General features: G+C 40.4%; 1 protein-coding gene across 1 annotated transcript in view; it reads right to left on the bottom strand.

The window, feature by feature from the left end:
- The window catches only part of SLC15A1 (solute carrier family 15 member 1), an 82,032-nt gene that overhangs the window by 23,233 nt on the left and 42,572 nt on the right, over positions 1 to 16,227 (bottom strand). The window contains exons 12-16 of the mRNA XM_089679973.1: positions 12,520 to 12,564; positions 11,692 to 11,724; positions 11,518 to 11,606; positions 8,501 to 8,582; positions 5,576 to 5,710 (exon numbers count right to left, since the gene is read on the bottom strand). Of these exons, the coding sequence (XP_089536099.1) occupies positions 5,576 to 5,710; positions 8,501 to 8,582; positions 11,518 to 11,606; positions 11,692 to 11,724; positions 12,520 to 12,564 (384 nt within the window). The remainder of the gene's footprint in view (positions 1 to 5,575; positions 5,711 to 8,500; positions 8,583 to 11,517; positions 11,607 to 11,691; positions 11,725 to 12,519; positions 12,565 to 16,227) is intronic.

Here is a 16,227-nt window from a genome sequence, read left to right as displayed (position 1 = left end):
AAGCAGCTGGAAAATGCCATCTACTATAAAAAAACTGGATTATGATCCGACCCAAGACTTTACAATGCAATTAAAAGGTCTCATTAAAACTTCCAGCCCACCTACATTTAGAACTTAGAAATGCGATTCCGGATCATCCAGAAATCAGGGACTTCTACATGCTGCCCAAAATCCACAAGCCAGGAAATCCAAGCAGACCCATCATAACAGGTATGAACACACTCACCGAACAAATCTCAGGCTTTGTAGAAAATTTTTTAAAACCGCTAGTCAAGAATACTGCTAGTTTCCTGCAAGACACAACTAACTTTCTGAACAAGATCAACAACATACAGCAATTACCATCTAATACACTTCTAGTGACTATGGATGTAGTATCCCTGTATAGTAATATCCCTCACAAGGATGGATTAGCTGCATGTCACAGATCCTTATCATCCTCACCAAACCATAAATACACTGCTGAGGATGTGACACAGCTCATTGAATTCATACTTACACCTAACTACTTTGCTTTCAATAAAGAGATCTATCTTCAATGTATGGGTACTGCAATGAGAAGTAAAATGGCACCCCAATATGCCAATTTATTTATGGCTGACCTGGAGGAAAAATTCCTGAACAGTATGGAACAAAAACCATACAGATATTATCGCTATATTGATGATATTTTCATCATATGGACAGAAGGTGAAGAAAACCTAAAACAATTTTACTCATTGATCAACACTTTTCATCCATCAATCAAACTAAAAATGGAATACTAAAACACACACATCAACTTCCTAGACACCACAGTATACATCAAGGATGATACGCTTCACACCTCAATATACAGGAAACCCACTGACAGATGCAACTACCTCCACAGTTCTAGCTTCCACCCCCAACACACGAAACGTGCCATCATACACAGTCAGGCCATTAGATACCACCGAATATGTTCTGACCCAGGAGACAGAGATAAACATCTCAGGACACTAGCAAACTCCTTCCATAAGAGAGGTTACAAGGACAAAACTATCAACACCAGCATAAACACAGCCTTGAGAACACGAAGGGAAAACCTACTTCAGTACAAAGAGAAAAAACAAACAACCGTGTACCTCTAGTAACCACATACAATCCAGCACTAGAAGGGATAAGAAAAATAATCAAAGATTTACAACCCATCATAACAGAGGATGGAAGTCTGAAATAAATATTGCAGCAACCTCCAATACTGGCTTTCAGACAACCCCCCCCAACCTCAGAAATAAACTATTCAGTAGGAAACTTCCTTCTGATTAAGATGTCACAAATAATGGAAGCACGCCCTGCAATAAAAAAAGCTGCAAACTGTGCAACCAAATCAATCCATCAAAAAGTGTCAGACACTCAAAAGGGATCTTCAATATTTCCCGATCATACAGCTGCACCTCCAGTAATGTTGTGTACCTTATCCAGTGCAGAAAATGTAGCAAAGGATCTTATGTTGGCGAAACAGGACAGAAGTTGCAGACAAGGATGAATTTGCACAGACATACCATCAAGGAATATAAAGAAGATGACTTTTTCACACCTGTGGGACACCATTTCGCACAACCAGACCACACTATGGAAGACCTCAATATTTTAGTTCTTAAAGGAAATTTCAAATCCATTCAGGAAAGAAAAAATCTTGAACTAAGAATGATAATTCTATTTGACACAAGAGATAACGGCCTTAATTTGGACATGGGATTCCTCAATCATTATCTAACAGTTTTATGACTCCCCCTGTGAGTGTTGTCCCCCCCCTCCCCCAATCTTTGCTTTTGCTGTGTCTTATCTCTAGTCTAATCCTAGTCTTTTATCCATTTATGTGTACATCTGTGTGTGTTTCTTTCTGGGGGGTTTTTTCTCATCCCCCACATCTCTTCTAACATTCTTCTAAAACTTTGTAATAGTACTGCTTGGACCTTGAAGAAGGGGACATACCCCGAAAGCTTGTCCTCAAAATTGTATGTTAGTGCAAATAAAAAAAGTATCACGTCAGTACTCAATTGTTTCTGTCGCAAGTGCACTAATACGGCTACAATCACCTCAAGCAAGGATTATTCAAAGAATTGACATTTGTTTATGATGAAGCATAATAAAATGTAAACATTTGTCAGTGGAAGAAAATATAATGCAAGTATTGCACAAGAGCTGTACAAATTGAAAAGGGAACTAGTAACATTTTCAGATTTAGGTGGTGCAAAGGACAACAGCAATGTGCACGGCATAATATTCCCAAACAACCAAGTACTGGTAGATATGGTAAATGAGGATTGGCAGCTCAGGCATCCAGTGCTGTAACGTGGGGAGAGCACATGTTCCTGTGTAGGCTTCAACTCACATTCATATGTACCCAGGAGATCTGCTAAGAATGGGTGAGAGAAACACTGACTGCAGCTGCTCGCTGTAGCTGCTGCCCTGCTGAATTGGTTCACAGCTATTTCATCAAAAGGAGGGAACTGAAGCTGCAGGAGCAGTTCAATAGAGTCAGGTTGGCTGTGGGAACTGTAGTCCAGTGGAGAAAAACTCTACTGTAATGAAAAGCTTTTAAACACCATTTCCCAAATGGAGATTGCCAGGAGGAGGAGAAAGTTGAATTTTGTCAAGTTGTACAGGCCACAGCTTCCTCCTACTATGAGGGAGCCAGGAGAGTACACATTGCTTTCCAGTATGCACCACCATAATGGCAGGCTGAGTGGGATCCACAGTGCTGAATACAGATGTGTTGACAGCCAGAGTCATCTGGGTGCAGAGCAGAGAGTGGACTAAAAGCTGTGTGTGACCAAATGATGAGCTTAAATATCGTTGGGACTTGTGAGCCTCTGCTGTGGGGATTTACTATCTGCTACTAGAGAGAGAGACTGAGCCCTTTAGGAACTGACCATACGGCCATCTAGTAGCCTCATTGCTGCCTGTAGGCTTGACTGGGACTATTCTCATGTGCACCAACGGTACAACTGAGTTCCAACTCTACCCGGCTGAAGAGTTATAACTAAAGAATGCCCCTTTTCAGCTGCTACACAGAGACCTTTACCTATTGCTTATGCTAAGAGGTACCTCTCAGAGGACATTGCACCATATCCTAGGCATTCGCATAGAGTGCACTCTAGACTAGTTAGTATTATTGTTCACATTGCAGTTAATGCTTATATGCACTGTTTATTGCTGATTTTGCTGATTCATGAGTTACTCCTAGACTAATGGTACAGAACTCCATTCTAACTTACCTTTGCATTGTGATTATACTGTCTAGTGGACTATGAATGCTCAAACCATGATTTATTCTAACCCATACCAACACACTGAGTTCATTTACCACTAAACAGTCTTGTGTCTATCTCCTGGTGCTAATTCACAGCCTAATTAAAGGTATCTATACTCATGTTCTTATAAGTGCTTGCAGTAACTCTCATTAAACCAGGTGGGTCAGAGGGGTTGAGAGTGTTCTTGGAGTCAACGCGCAGAACAGAGAACCCAAATTACCAAGCGACCCCTGCGGGAATAACGCTACACCTGCATGTGAACAGCAAAGGTTCATGTGATCATCTGACATTATTAATGGGTTACAGCATTTTGCACATTAACATTTCTTGCTCTAGATTACTGAGTAAGCCTATTTATGCATTTTTATATCATATAAAAAATACACCTATAATACATGGTTGAGAAGTAGGTATGAGATACATTTCTTTATTAGAATTAAGCAAGCTTTATATTTATTTAAGTCCCATGGTTAAAATAAAATGTATTTATACAGTTGCTATTGTTTACTGCCATTTGCAAATTATCACGCAAATGTTTTGTTAAATATATATTTGATAATGTATGCCCACAAATATGTACATTTTTTTTCTATGTACTATAAATGTGTTGTCTGTGTTAAATACATTAGTCTGTGTACTTAACTGTATACCCACTGATCGGCAAGGAGAAAGACAGTACACAGCTCTGCCTATGTAAACAAGGCAGAGCTCTGTCTTGTCAGTGGAGATGTGCTGGATTTTGTATCCAGCACATCCCTTACTGAAAGCATCTGAAAGTACACACAAAAGCACTGGTTAGGCACACATTTAACCCTTTGATTGCCCTAGATGTCTACCCCCTTCCCAGCCAGTGTCATTAGTAGAGTGTCAGTGCATATTTTTAGCAGTGATCACTGTATTAGTGTCACTGGTTCCCACAAAGTGTCAGTTAGTTTCAGACTGTTCAATATTGCAGTCCTGCCATAAGTCACTGATTGGCACCATTACTAGTAATAAATAAATAAATAAAAATTCCAATATATGTACCATAGTTTGTAGACGCTATAACGTTTGCATAAACAAACCAATATATGCTTATTGGGATTGTTTACCAAAAATATGTAGCAGAATACATATTGGCCTAAATTTATGAAAAAATTAGAATTTTTTTAATTTTATTTAGTGAATATGTCTTATAGCAGAAAGTAAAATATATTGTTTGTTTTTCAAAATGTTCGGTCTTTTCTCGTTTATAGCTGAAAAAATAAAAAACCCAGTTGTGATCAAATACCACCAAAAGAAAGCTGTATTCATGGGAAAAAAATTATATACAGTTAGGTCCATATATATTTGGACACGGGCACAATTTTAGTTTTTTGATTGGACACTGCTTCACAGTACAGATGGATAATGACCCAAAACACACTGCAAAAGCAACCCAGGAGCTTTTGAAGGAAAAGAAGTGGAATATTCTGCAATGGCCGAGTCAATCACTTGATCTCAACCCAATTGAGCATGCATTTCACTTGTATGTATATGAACCTAACTGTAAATTTAATTTGTGCACAATGTTGCTTGACCCCGCAATTGTCAGTTAAATAAAGCAGTGCCAAAAAGCAAAAAAATGGTCTGGTCATGAAGGGGGTAAATCTTCTGGAGGGAAAGTGGATATGGAAACAACCTGCAAGACATGAGGGGGCTCTCTAACAATAGGATTCGCTATTAAAAAAGGCAATTTGTGAGCTGTAATATTCTGCAAATTGTATTATTATATTATACATTTCTTATTGTTTTAAAGAATTATCTGTTTAAAATAAGTTCCCAGTGGCCACCACTGGTACTGGAGCTGCTTATGCAGGCCATAGACGGTTCGTTTATTGGCCGAATTTTCATCCGAAAGAATAATCTGCCGATTTTCACACCGTTAGTGGGGCAATGTCATCTGCTGATTTTCGCAGTTCCTCCTCATTTCTTTTATCAGTCATGCTGGAAAATTTGCAAAAAACGGACAATTTTCGCAATCATTGGTGGCAACAGAACAACCGTTTTTTTTTTGTTTTCGGCCGAAAAACAAAAAAATAAACGAACCGTCTATGGCCTGCATTAGCTTTTACCCTGCAGTCAAAATTGACCTGTATACTCCTTGTATTAAATAGAACTATGACAATGATACAGACCATCAAAACCCTATAGTAGGAAATGTCCTACTAACCTACCCTAACATAGAGGTAATTCAGTATTCAGAAGTCAGAATTTGAAATATAAATTATATTTTTATTTTCTTATAAGAGTGTAAAATGAAAGTTATATCATACCTGTAGTGGGGCCACTTCTTTGACGAAATCGGATGGAGGCTCAGTTTCAATAAAATGAACAGTCAAATTTTGAGTTCCCAAATTTATAACTTTAACTTGTATCTGATTGCTTGTTGGAAATATTGGAAGAGTTTTCTGTAAGCAAAAGAAGAAAATTCCAATGGGTCAGATCACGTTAATCATTTTGTTTTTGCAAGAAGCTAAAACTTTACACCAGCTAATTTTTTTTAAGATATTCATTCAAGTTTTAATACAAAAGAGAGTTGCAGCTCAACCTCACAGATCACAGGGCAGATGGTCCATGGAAGGTCCTAGTCGTTACAGAGACCATACTACAATATATTGTACATAGTACATAAACAAAAATCATATCATTTAGTAGTAACGGTCAGCAGAAGCTATCATGTCACTCCAATGAGGAGCAAGGTCCATGTAAGGGGGTTTAAGGGCCTGACGCAGAGTTAAAGAAGCTGTCATGTCACTCCAAAGAGAAGCAAGGTCCATGTAAGAAGGTTTAAGGGCCTGACGTCAAGTTGTAGAAGAGAGAGGTCAAGAGTGGAGAGAGATGTAAAACAGGAAGTAGGAAGTGGGGTTGGGAGTAGACATTTGGGGAGAGAATATGAGAAGTACAGGAGGAAGGAATGAGTGGGGGGGGGGGCAGGGGAGTCCAACTGGAGAGCTGGAGGTGCCAAGTTCTCCTATTGCAGCATTAGCAGACTTTGAAAGCTTTAAAATTGAAGTAAAGTCAAAACCTAACTAACTTTAAACCTACTCTCAGACACATTCTAATCCTAATATATATCTAGCCCTGTAAAGCAAAAATCACTATACTTACCTATTCTGCAGCCGTTCTGGTCCCAGCTGTGGCTGCTGTGTGCAGGAGAAAACCGACAATGGTTGTGAAATGCCTAGGAAGTGACATCACCTATGTACTATGGGGCTTCCGTTGTCTACTGCCTCTCCTGCACGCTCCCACACACAGAAGCCATTGCTGACAGCCAATGCTGGGACCGGACTGGAGCGGCTGCAGAACAAGTACGTATTGCAATATTTGCTTTACATGGCTTGGTAGATTAGGCTTAGAATATGACTGAGAGTGGGTTGAGCGTTCGTTACGTCTTGACTTTACTTCCAATTTAAGCTTTGGCTTTCTGTAAAGTGAAAATTCATAGTAAGAATGCAGGGTGGAGTTAGTGAGGGGTTTAGGGGTGCAGCATGGAGTGAAATCAAGCTGGTAACTGATGTGAAACATACAAGGCAAGTTTTCCCAATTGCAACCACTGTACACTTCCTGCTCTCCCTCACATTGGGGTAGATTTAATAAAAGCAAATTGATGTTTCAATCTGCAAGGGAAGTTGCACTTTACATTTGGATTTCCCCCAGAGCTTAGTGAATATGATTGGGAATGCTTTGCAAAGTAAAATCTCATCACATTCTCTAAGCTCTGGGAAAAAGTCCCATGCGAAGTGCAACTTCCCCATGCTAAGTGAGCAGCCTATTTCCCTTTAGTAAATCAACCCCACAGAGCTAAAGAGACTGGTGAAGAGAAAACAAGTTGCACAGCACAGAAGCACATAATCTAAGGAGGCAGACACGACCAAAAGCATACGAGGTGGTATCAAAAAGTTTCAAGACTAGTTTTGTAACACTCCAACAGATGACGGCACAAGGCTGCACGCACAGTCACAGGGAGCACCAACCTTCATAAGTCAGTGTGTCAAAAGACATTGTCCTGTGCACATCGTGAGCTATGCAACTGGTGCTATTCTGACCACGTACATTACCATGTGTGCTATTTCATCACAGCAAGTTAGAACAAAGAGCAAACGTGAAGTTCTGATTGAAACCCGTACACCCAAGTTTCGTCACTGGTAATGATCTTCGACATGAAGGACGGGTCATCCACAGTATGCTGATGGAGTTCTTGGCAGACTTCGATGCGGTCTTTCTGGGGATGGACTTGGCAGCTGAAAGGTGCATGTTCAAATCACACATAAGAATTGCCTAGATTGTTCTGTATGACACACCGACAATGGCAGCAATGTTGTGGATTGTTCCCTGCTGATCATCATGCACAAGCTGCTGATTGGTTTCAACATTTTTTGGGGGTTTAGCTTACTGAAGGTCTTCCTGATCTCTCCTCATCTTCCAGTGCTGTTCTTCCACTCTTGAAGCGCTCGTGCCAAAACACCCCAAATGTCTCATTGCAGCATCGTCGTAATCTTGCCAAAATCATATCAAACGTCTCTGTGGCAGATTGGCAGAATTTCATGTTTGCTCTTTGTTCTAATTGTCCATGATGAAATAGCAGATGTAGTAACACACATGGTGAGAATAGCACCAGTTGCACAGCTCCTGATGTACTCAGGACAATGTCTTTTGCCGATGCTCCCTGTGACTGTGTGTGCAGCCTTGTGCTGCCATCTGTTGGGGTGTTAGAAAAATAATCTTGAAACTTTTTGATACCATCTCGTATAGGAGGATCTGGTAACAGAAAGAGTGCGATTGGCAAGAAAGAATTCAGAACGTAGCATAGTTTCAGCATTATAACAAACTTTTCATCTATTCCCACAAGGCTTGCCACTTCAACCCTTTAAAACAGAATATACAGTATATGAATAGCACTGGATACATGGTTTGGAGCCAGTGGTGAATCTAATTACCAATGTAATCAGCTACAGAACCTTAATTCATATTGTTTGGTCTTAGCAGGATGAGGTGGTAAAGAATTCCTCCAACTCGCACCAAGAGTTTATGTTTTGCAGAAAATCTCAAATGGAGTAATTTGTGTTTGAACAATGCCCTGTTGGCAAAGGCTGAGGACATGTTTGAGAACCTCTGTCTGAAAGCTTATTTTAATGAGAGCACTGCAAATAATATTTCTGTATACTTTTCATATATCTTTCACACCACACATTACTTACATCTATTGATACCTGCACAAGTGCAGCAGCAACAAAAGCCATGGCAGCAAAGAACATTCCCACTGTCATCCTCTTCAGAGGGCTGCAGAAGTAATACAGACATATAGCAACACATTATTAGGACATCATTCACAATTAACCAGGTTGAATATGCAGCTGATATCCAGCTATTTTCTAACCAGTTGGGTGCCAATAACGTCTAAAATAGTCTCATTAGTTGTAATAATTGTCCTGTGTTTCCAAGATCAAAGGACACATCTAACTGCTAGACTCTGGTTGAAAATACAGAAAGAAGTCTGACATATACAGCTTTGTATCTGGTAAATGCTGCAGGAAACACTACACAAATCAGTTGTCATTTATTTGAATGTCATCCTTTCTAGAACAATATTCTGCACTTATATTGCCTTACTGTTTTGTTACCACAGTAATACTGTGGACGTAAGCCCTTGTTCACCCCAGTGTGAGTTGTCTTGGGATTTGACAGTTCAAAATCGCATGACAAGTCGCACCCTATTTGCAGAAATGGAACTGTTCAAATTATTGCGACTCAAGTAGTAGCATCTTTGAAAAAGATTCCTGCTCTACTTTTCTGTGATTTCATTGCTACTTGCATTGACTTCTGTTAAATGAAGTTGTAGGACACAATTAAATCACACATCCAAATCTCATCTGCGGCTTTGAAATCGTGCTGAAGTAGCGCGGTATCAAAGCCGCACTGGTTTACTCTCCTCATACCTTACAAAACAAAATTTAAAAGCATTAGGATACAACTTTTCACTATTTGGTTAGGGAGAAAGCTCTGAGGTGGATACAATCATGATTCTTGGCAAAATGACTAGCCCCGAAAAAGAGGACAAGAAAAAAAAACTTACCTTTCTTCAATTTCCAATGCACACCAGGTGACTTATAACACAGAAAAACACATGTAGTGACTCTTATGGCAGCATACACATTGGTGAACTCCCCCTTCTGAGCTCCCATAGGACCATAAACCAACACATTGAAGCCTGCCCTGCTGAACCCTTTTTTCTTACTGCTGTAGAACTAACTATGCAAACAAGTTCCCCTTCAACTAGCAGTTTTAAATCCATGGCTGTTCTGCCAGGTAGCCTCTCCTGTGTGATGTTCATAGGGGGGATGTAAGACTGCTGGCAGTAAGTACCAGGGGCGGACTGACAACTCATGGGACCCCCGGGCAATAGGGGATCATGGGGCCCCCTGTGTCCTTGCCCAAACTCAAAAAAGCCTATGAAAAAGGTACCAGAGGCATCTCATGGGGCCCCCTACTGACCCCGTGCCCTTGGGCAGCGCCCGAGTTTCAAAATGGTCAGTCCGCCCCTGGTAAGTACTCATTGCTAAAAGCCAGAGCAGTGTCCAAGTGGGCAGTAATATCATGGAAGCCTCGGGAGGTAATATACTGGCTGCATTTGGTCCTGAACACACACACACACAATGTGCTTTCCAGTAGGATCTGCCATTAGTCCTGAAGTATCTACCTTAACTTCCTTCAAAAGACAACCAAAAGTGTACTTTGTGGAATCTGACCCTCCAGACTGTATAGAACCATCTGTTACTTTTTTTTTTGTGCACAAAATTGTCTTAGTACCTATGTTGAACTTTTTAGCAGAAGTCACTGTGGATATTCATGTAGACTGAGATTTAGTCTTGCCTAAATTTAAAGATACAGACATGCAACAAGTGAATCTTTTGCATATGGGAGACGTTCTACATGCAGTGATCTAGGGAAAAGGTGAGTTCCGAGTCTCAGACAAACTGTTTGTAATTTCTGATGGGAAGAACAGTAGAAGAGAAGCCTACTTTTGATCCACCACTTCCTGAAAAGTCAAGGTCATACAAGCAGCTTACAGGGCTACAGCATTAGCACTACCTGAGATGACAGGGCATTGTCTGAAGAGTGTTGCCCTTTCCTGGGCATACTCGTCAAAGACCACACCAGAGACAATCTGCAAGGTGGCAACATGGACATCTGTAAATACGTTTCTGTTGCATTGTTGTTTAGTGCCTGCCTCTAACCACAGTTGAATGGTTGAATGTTTGAAAAGAGTGCTGGCAACTGTATAGTTTGTAAGTAACATTATCCTTTCTGGCAACTTGGTTAGTTATTTCCCAGGTGTATGCTGCCAGAGTCAGAAAAAAGGAAAATTGTAGACAAATACATACTATACTTTTCCTCTCCTCAATCTCCATAGTAGTATAATTTTCATTCAAGAGAATGTGGCAACTAGTTACAGAACAGAGGTCAACTGGGCAGGCTTCAGTTTATTGGTACATGGTCCTATGGGAGCTTGTAGGTGGAGACAAGTTAGGAAAGGAAAATGAAAATAAATATTTGTGTACAGTTTTCCATTTGTTGTTGATGCCTGTGTTTCTTTTGAGATGATTTTGCCTCACTTCATGTTTTGTTTGATAGCTGGTTCTGAACCCGACATGTTCATGTTTGGCCAGTGTTGGGCTTTAGGTCCATGGATTTATTATTCTATTAAACAATATGTTACCAGAACATTTCATATTTCTGGTATGTTTATATTGTACCATATACTTTAAAATAGACAATAAAAGAAATAAAATTAAAATAAAAAATATCCTGTTCTCTTTTTATTGATTCCTGTCTGTGAAACACCTGATGTTCCTACCAGTCCCCTTGCTTTTCAATTTCAAATTGACCATGTTAGATATAGAATCACACCCTTCACAGTGTGGTCAGTTTTCTGTCTGGTCAGTCTGCATGTCCTCCAATGGCAAAGAGTTATGCTAACATGCCCTCTGCAGCCACTCACTGGGAAGATTACTGTCCTGCTGTTTATCCACCCCACCTCTATCCCTTTAAGTCAATTATGCGGATGAGAACAGAGATTATGTGATCACTTATAAAAACAATGTTAAAAAATTTGTTTAAAAGATAATAGTTCATACAGTATATACTTTAACTTACTTTTCCTAACACAAAATGATGTAAAGTTACAGGATATTCCTATATTTAACAGTTCACTTACGTGAAGTTCAGCTTGCATTTTTTTATTAAAGGATAGACCACAATATCAACAATGGGGACGAGAACAATGATCAATATTGCATTGATAGTCTAGAATAAAATGAATTAGTATTAGTATGTATAACAACAGATTTCCCAACAGTTATTTAAATGAATAACTGAAATACTAACTTACCTGCATTTGGTCTGGTTGAATTTGTAAAGCCCCCTAAAAAAAGGTAAGAAGGCGTAAAAGATAAATGTATTGCTCTGTTCTTGTGACATTTATAACATTAATATTGTTCATGAAGAAAAGTATACTAAACACAGTGGGGTTATGTTTACTGAAGCTGCAGAGTACAAAATCAGGCTCACGGCCGCATAGAAAACAATCAGCTTCCAGGGTTTTTTTTGCCAAAGCTTAATTGAACAAGATGAGGTTAGAAGCTGATTGGTTTCTATGCAGAAGTGAGCCTGATTTTGCACTTTCCAGCTTTAGTAAATAAACCCCATTGAGGGGCATTTATTATTATACAGGATTTATATAGCGCCAACAGTTTGCGCAGATCTTTTCAACTTGGGGGCAAACAATACACTTACAATACAATTCAATAAAGGAGAAATCAGAGGGCCCTGCTCATTAGATTTTACAATCTAAAACCTGTAATTTCATGTTAATCATTTTAATCTCAATTTGTGACACATTTACATTAATAGTAATAATGGCAAGCAGAGGTTTGTTGCAATCACTGGGGGGACAAGTGTGATCTTATTACAGAGTGTGGAGGGCAACGGAGCAGAAACATTAGGATTTTTATAATATATATGTAACATACAGCATATATGCAGGCAGATGAGTTTAGCACCGTGTGTTAGATTTGCACTACATTAGGCACTCACAGGTCTAGGATGAGTGTGTAAAAATGTGCCTTGTTGCTATTTGTATGCAGGAGGTTGCATATACTTAGGAAAATGTCCCCCAGTGACTGCAAATATGGCATTAATCAAAATGTTCAATACTTACAAAGTTTCCATCCATAGTGGTAGCTTGCAGTGTCCACCTTGAGCCCTTCAAACATTAGATAGACAGAGGAAACATTAGAGATGATGGAGTGCAGATTCCATAATGTATAAAACTGGCAGCAACATATTCTTAATAACAAACATTACCCCCTTCTGTTTGTAAACTGCACTGTAGTTTTGATGAATGTATCCTTTGTAGGGATTGAGGTTTGGGTTCAGACTGAACCCATGTTTGGTCCAAATTTTACTTTTGGAGTGTGGAGTACAGCCAAGCTAACTTGGATGCATATTGTGACAGCTTCCCACCCAGGCTGGTTGTTAGACAACCTGAGTCTGCCAGCATCCTAACAACCATTGGGGGTTATTTACTAAAACTGCATGATACAAAATCTGGTGCAGCTGTACATAGAAATCAGTCAGCTAAAGCTTAATTGAACAAGCTGAAATTAGAAGCTGTATGGTTACTATTAGAGATGAGCGAATCGAAGCATCCGAAGTGGAATTCGAGTCGAATATCGGAAAAATTTCGATTCGTGCCGAATCCGAAAAACAGCCTAATTCGGACGCGCGAATCGAAATTTTTCCGAAAATGGCGGCTGACATGTGCGGCGACGGAGCGGGGATGTCGGGGAAGGCGCGCAGACAAGGCGCGCTGCCCCATAATGCATTCCTCAACGACATGTGATCGCATCAGCCAATCAGCAGCCAGCCAGCCAGCACTGTGTAATGGTCGAGGTATATATAGCGGCCATTTTGGAAATCTTCATTTGCCTGCAGTCATTGAACAGAGGCAGACCGCTCTGTACTAGGGACAGGGACAGAGTTAGGGCCACAGAAACGAGAATTGGGGACAGAGAGAAGTTACTTAGGGACAGAGAACCATTACTCAGGGACACAGACTTGTTAATGAGGGCCACAGAATCGTTATTTAGGGACAAAGAAACGCTAGTTAGGGCCACAGAATTCATACTCAGGGACAGACAGAATTGTTACTCAGTGCCAGAGAATTGTTACTTAGGGCCACAGAAACGTTATTAGGGCCACAGAATTTTTACTCAGGGACAGACAGAATTGTTACTGAGTGCCAGAGAATTGTTACTCAGGGACAGACAGAATTGTTACTGAGTGCCAGAGAATTCTTACTCAGGGCCACAGAATTCATTCTCAGGGACAGACAGAATTGTTACTCAGGGACAGACAGAATTGTTACTGAGTGCCAGAGAATTGTTACTCAGGGACAGACAGAATTGTTACTGAGTGCCAGAGAATTGTTACTCAGGGACAGACAGAATTGTTACTGAGTGCCAGAGAATTGTTACTCAGGGACAGACAGAATTGTTACTGAGTGCCAGAGAATTGTTACTCAGGGACAGACAGAATTGTTACTGAGTGCCAGAGAATTGTTACTCAGGGACAGACAGAATTGTTACTGAGTGCCAGAGAATTGTTACTCAGGGACAGACAGAATTGTTACTGAGTGCCAGAGAATTGTTACTCAGGGACAGACAGAATTGTTACTGAGTGCCAGAGAATTGTTACTCGCACAGACACAAAATTGTTACTTGCACAGACACAGAATTGTTACTCGCACAGACACAGAATTGTTACTCAGGGCCACAGAATTCATACTCAGGGACAGACAGAATTGTTACTGAGTGCCAGAGAATTGTTACTCAGGGACAGACAGAATTGTTACTGAGTGCCAGAGAATTGTTACTCAGGGACAGACAGAATTGTTACTGAGTGCCAGAGAATTGTTACTCGCACAGACACAAAATTGTTACTTGCACAGACACAGAATTGTTACTCGCACAGACACAGAATTGTTACTCAGGGCCACAGAATTCATACTCAGGGACAGACAGAATTGTTACTGAGTGCCAGAGAATTGTTACTCAGGGACAGACAGAATTGTTACTGAGTGCCAGAGAATTGTTACTCAGGGACAGACAGAATTGTTACTGAGTGCCAGAGAATTGTTACTCGCACAGACACAAAATTGTTACTTGCACAGACACAGAATTGTTACTCGCACAGACACAGAATTGTTACTCAGGGCCACAGAATTCATACTCAGGGACAGACAGAATTGTTACTGAGTGCCAGAGAATTGTTACTCAGGGACAGACAGAATTGTTACTGAGTGCCAGAGAATTGTTACTCAGGGACAGACAGAATTGTTACTGAGTGCCAGAGAATTGTTACTCGCACAGACACAAAATTGTTACTTGCACAGACACAGAATTGTTACTCGCACAGACACAGAATTGTTACTCAGGGCCACAGAATTCATACTCAGGGACAGACAGAATTGTTACTGAGTGCCAGAGAATTGTTACTCAGGGACAGACAGAATTGTTACTGAGTGCCAGAGAATTGTTACTCAGGGACAGACAGAATTGTTACTGAGTGCCAGAGAATTGTTACTCGCACAGACACAAAATTGTTACTTGCACAGACACAGAATTGTTACTCGCACAGACACAGAATTGTTACTCAGGGCCACAGAATTCATACTCAGGGATAGACAGAATTGTTACTGAGTGCCAGAGAATTGTTACTCAGGGACAGACAGAATTGTTACTGAGTGCCAGAGAATTGTTACTCAGGGACAGACAGAATTGTTACTGAGTGCCAGAGAATTGTTACTCGCACAGACACAAAATTGTTACTTGCACAGACACAGAATTGTTACTCGCACAGACACAGAATTGTTACTCAGGGCCACAGAATTCATACTCAGGGATAGACAGAATTGTTACTGAGTGCCAGAGAATTGTTACTCAGGGACAGACAGAATTGTTACTGAGTGCCAGAGAATTGTTACTCAGGGACAGACAGAATTGTTACTGAGTGCCAGAGAATTGTTACTCGCACAGACACAAAATTGTTACTTGCACAGACACAGAATTGTTACTCGCACAGACACAGAATTGTTACTCAGGGCCACAGAATTCATACTCAGGGACAGACAGAATTGTTACTGAGTGCCAGAGAATTGTTACTCAGGGACAGACAGAATTGTTACTGAGTGCCAGAGAATTGTTACTCAGGGACAGACAGAATTGTTACTGAGTGCCAGAGAATTGTTACTCGCACAGACACAAAATTGTTACTTGCACAGACACAGAATTGTTACTCGCACAGACACAGAATTGTTACTCAGGGCCACAGAATTCATACTCAGGGATAGACAGAATTGTTACTGAGTGCCAGAGAATTGTTACTCAGGGACAGACAGAATTGTTACTGAGTGCCAGAGAATTGTTACTCAGGGACAGACAGAATTGTTACTGAGTGCCAGAGAATTGTTACTCGCACAGACACAAAATTGTTACTTGCACAGACACAGAATTGTTACTCGCACAGACACAGAATTGTTACTCAGGGCCACAGAATTCATACTCAGGGACAGACAGAATTGTTACTGAGTGCCAGAGAATTGTTACTCAGGGACAGACAGAATTGTTACTGAGTGCCAGAGAATTGTTACTCGCACAGACACAAAATTGTTACTTGCACAGACACAGAATTGTTACTCGCACAGACACAGAATTGTTACTCAGGGCCACAGAATTCATACTCAGGGACAGACAGAATTGTTACTGAGTGCCAGAGAATTGTTACTCAGGGACAGACAGAATTGTTACTGAGTGCCAGAGAATTGTTACTCGCACAGACACAAAATTGTTACTTGCACAGACACAGA

Source organism: Staurois parvus, unplaced genomic scaffold (genome assembly GCF_062004578.1).
Source record: "Staurois parvus isolate SC_StPar_1 unplaced genomic scaffold, SC_StPar_1.0 ptg000233l, whole genome shotgun sequence".
In the NCBI taxonomy this organism is placed as follows: domain Eukaryota; kingdom Metazoa; phylum Chordata; class Amphibia; order Anura; family Ranidae; genus Staurois; species Staurois parvus.
The sequence above is the reverse complement of the archived record's forward strand: the minus strand, read 5'-3'. Positions and strand labels throughout refer to the sequence as shown.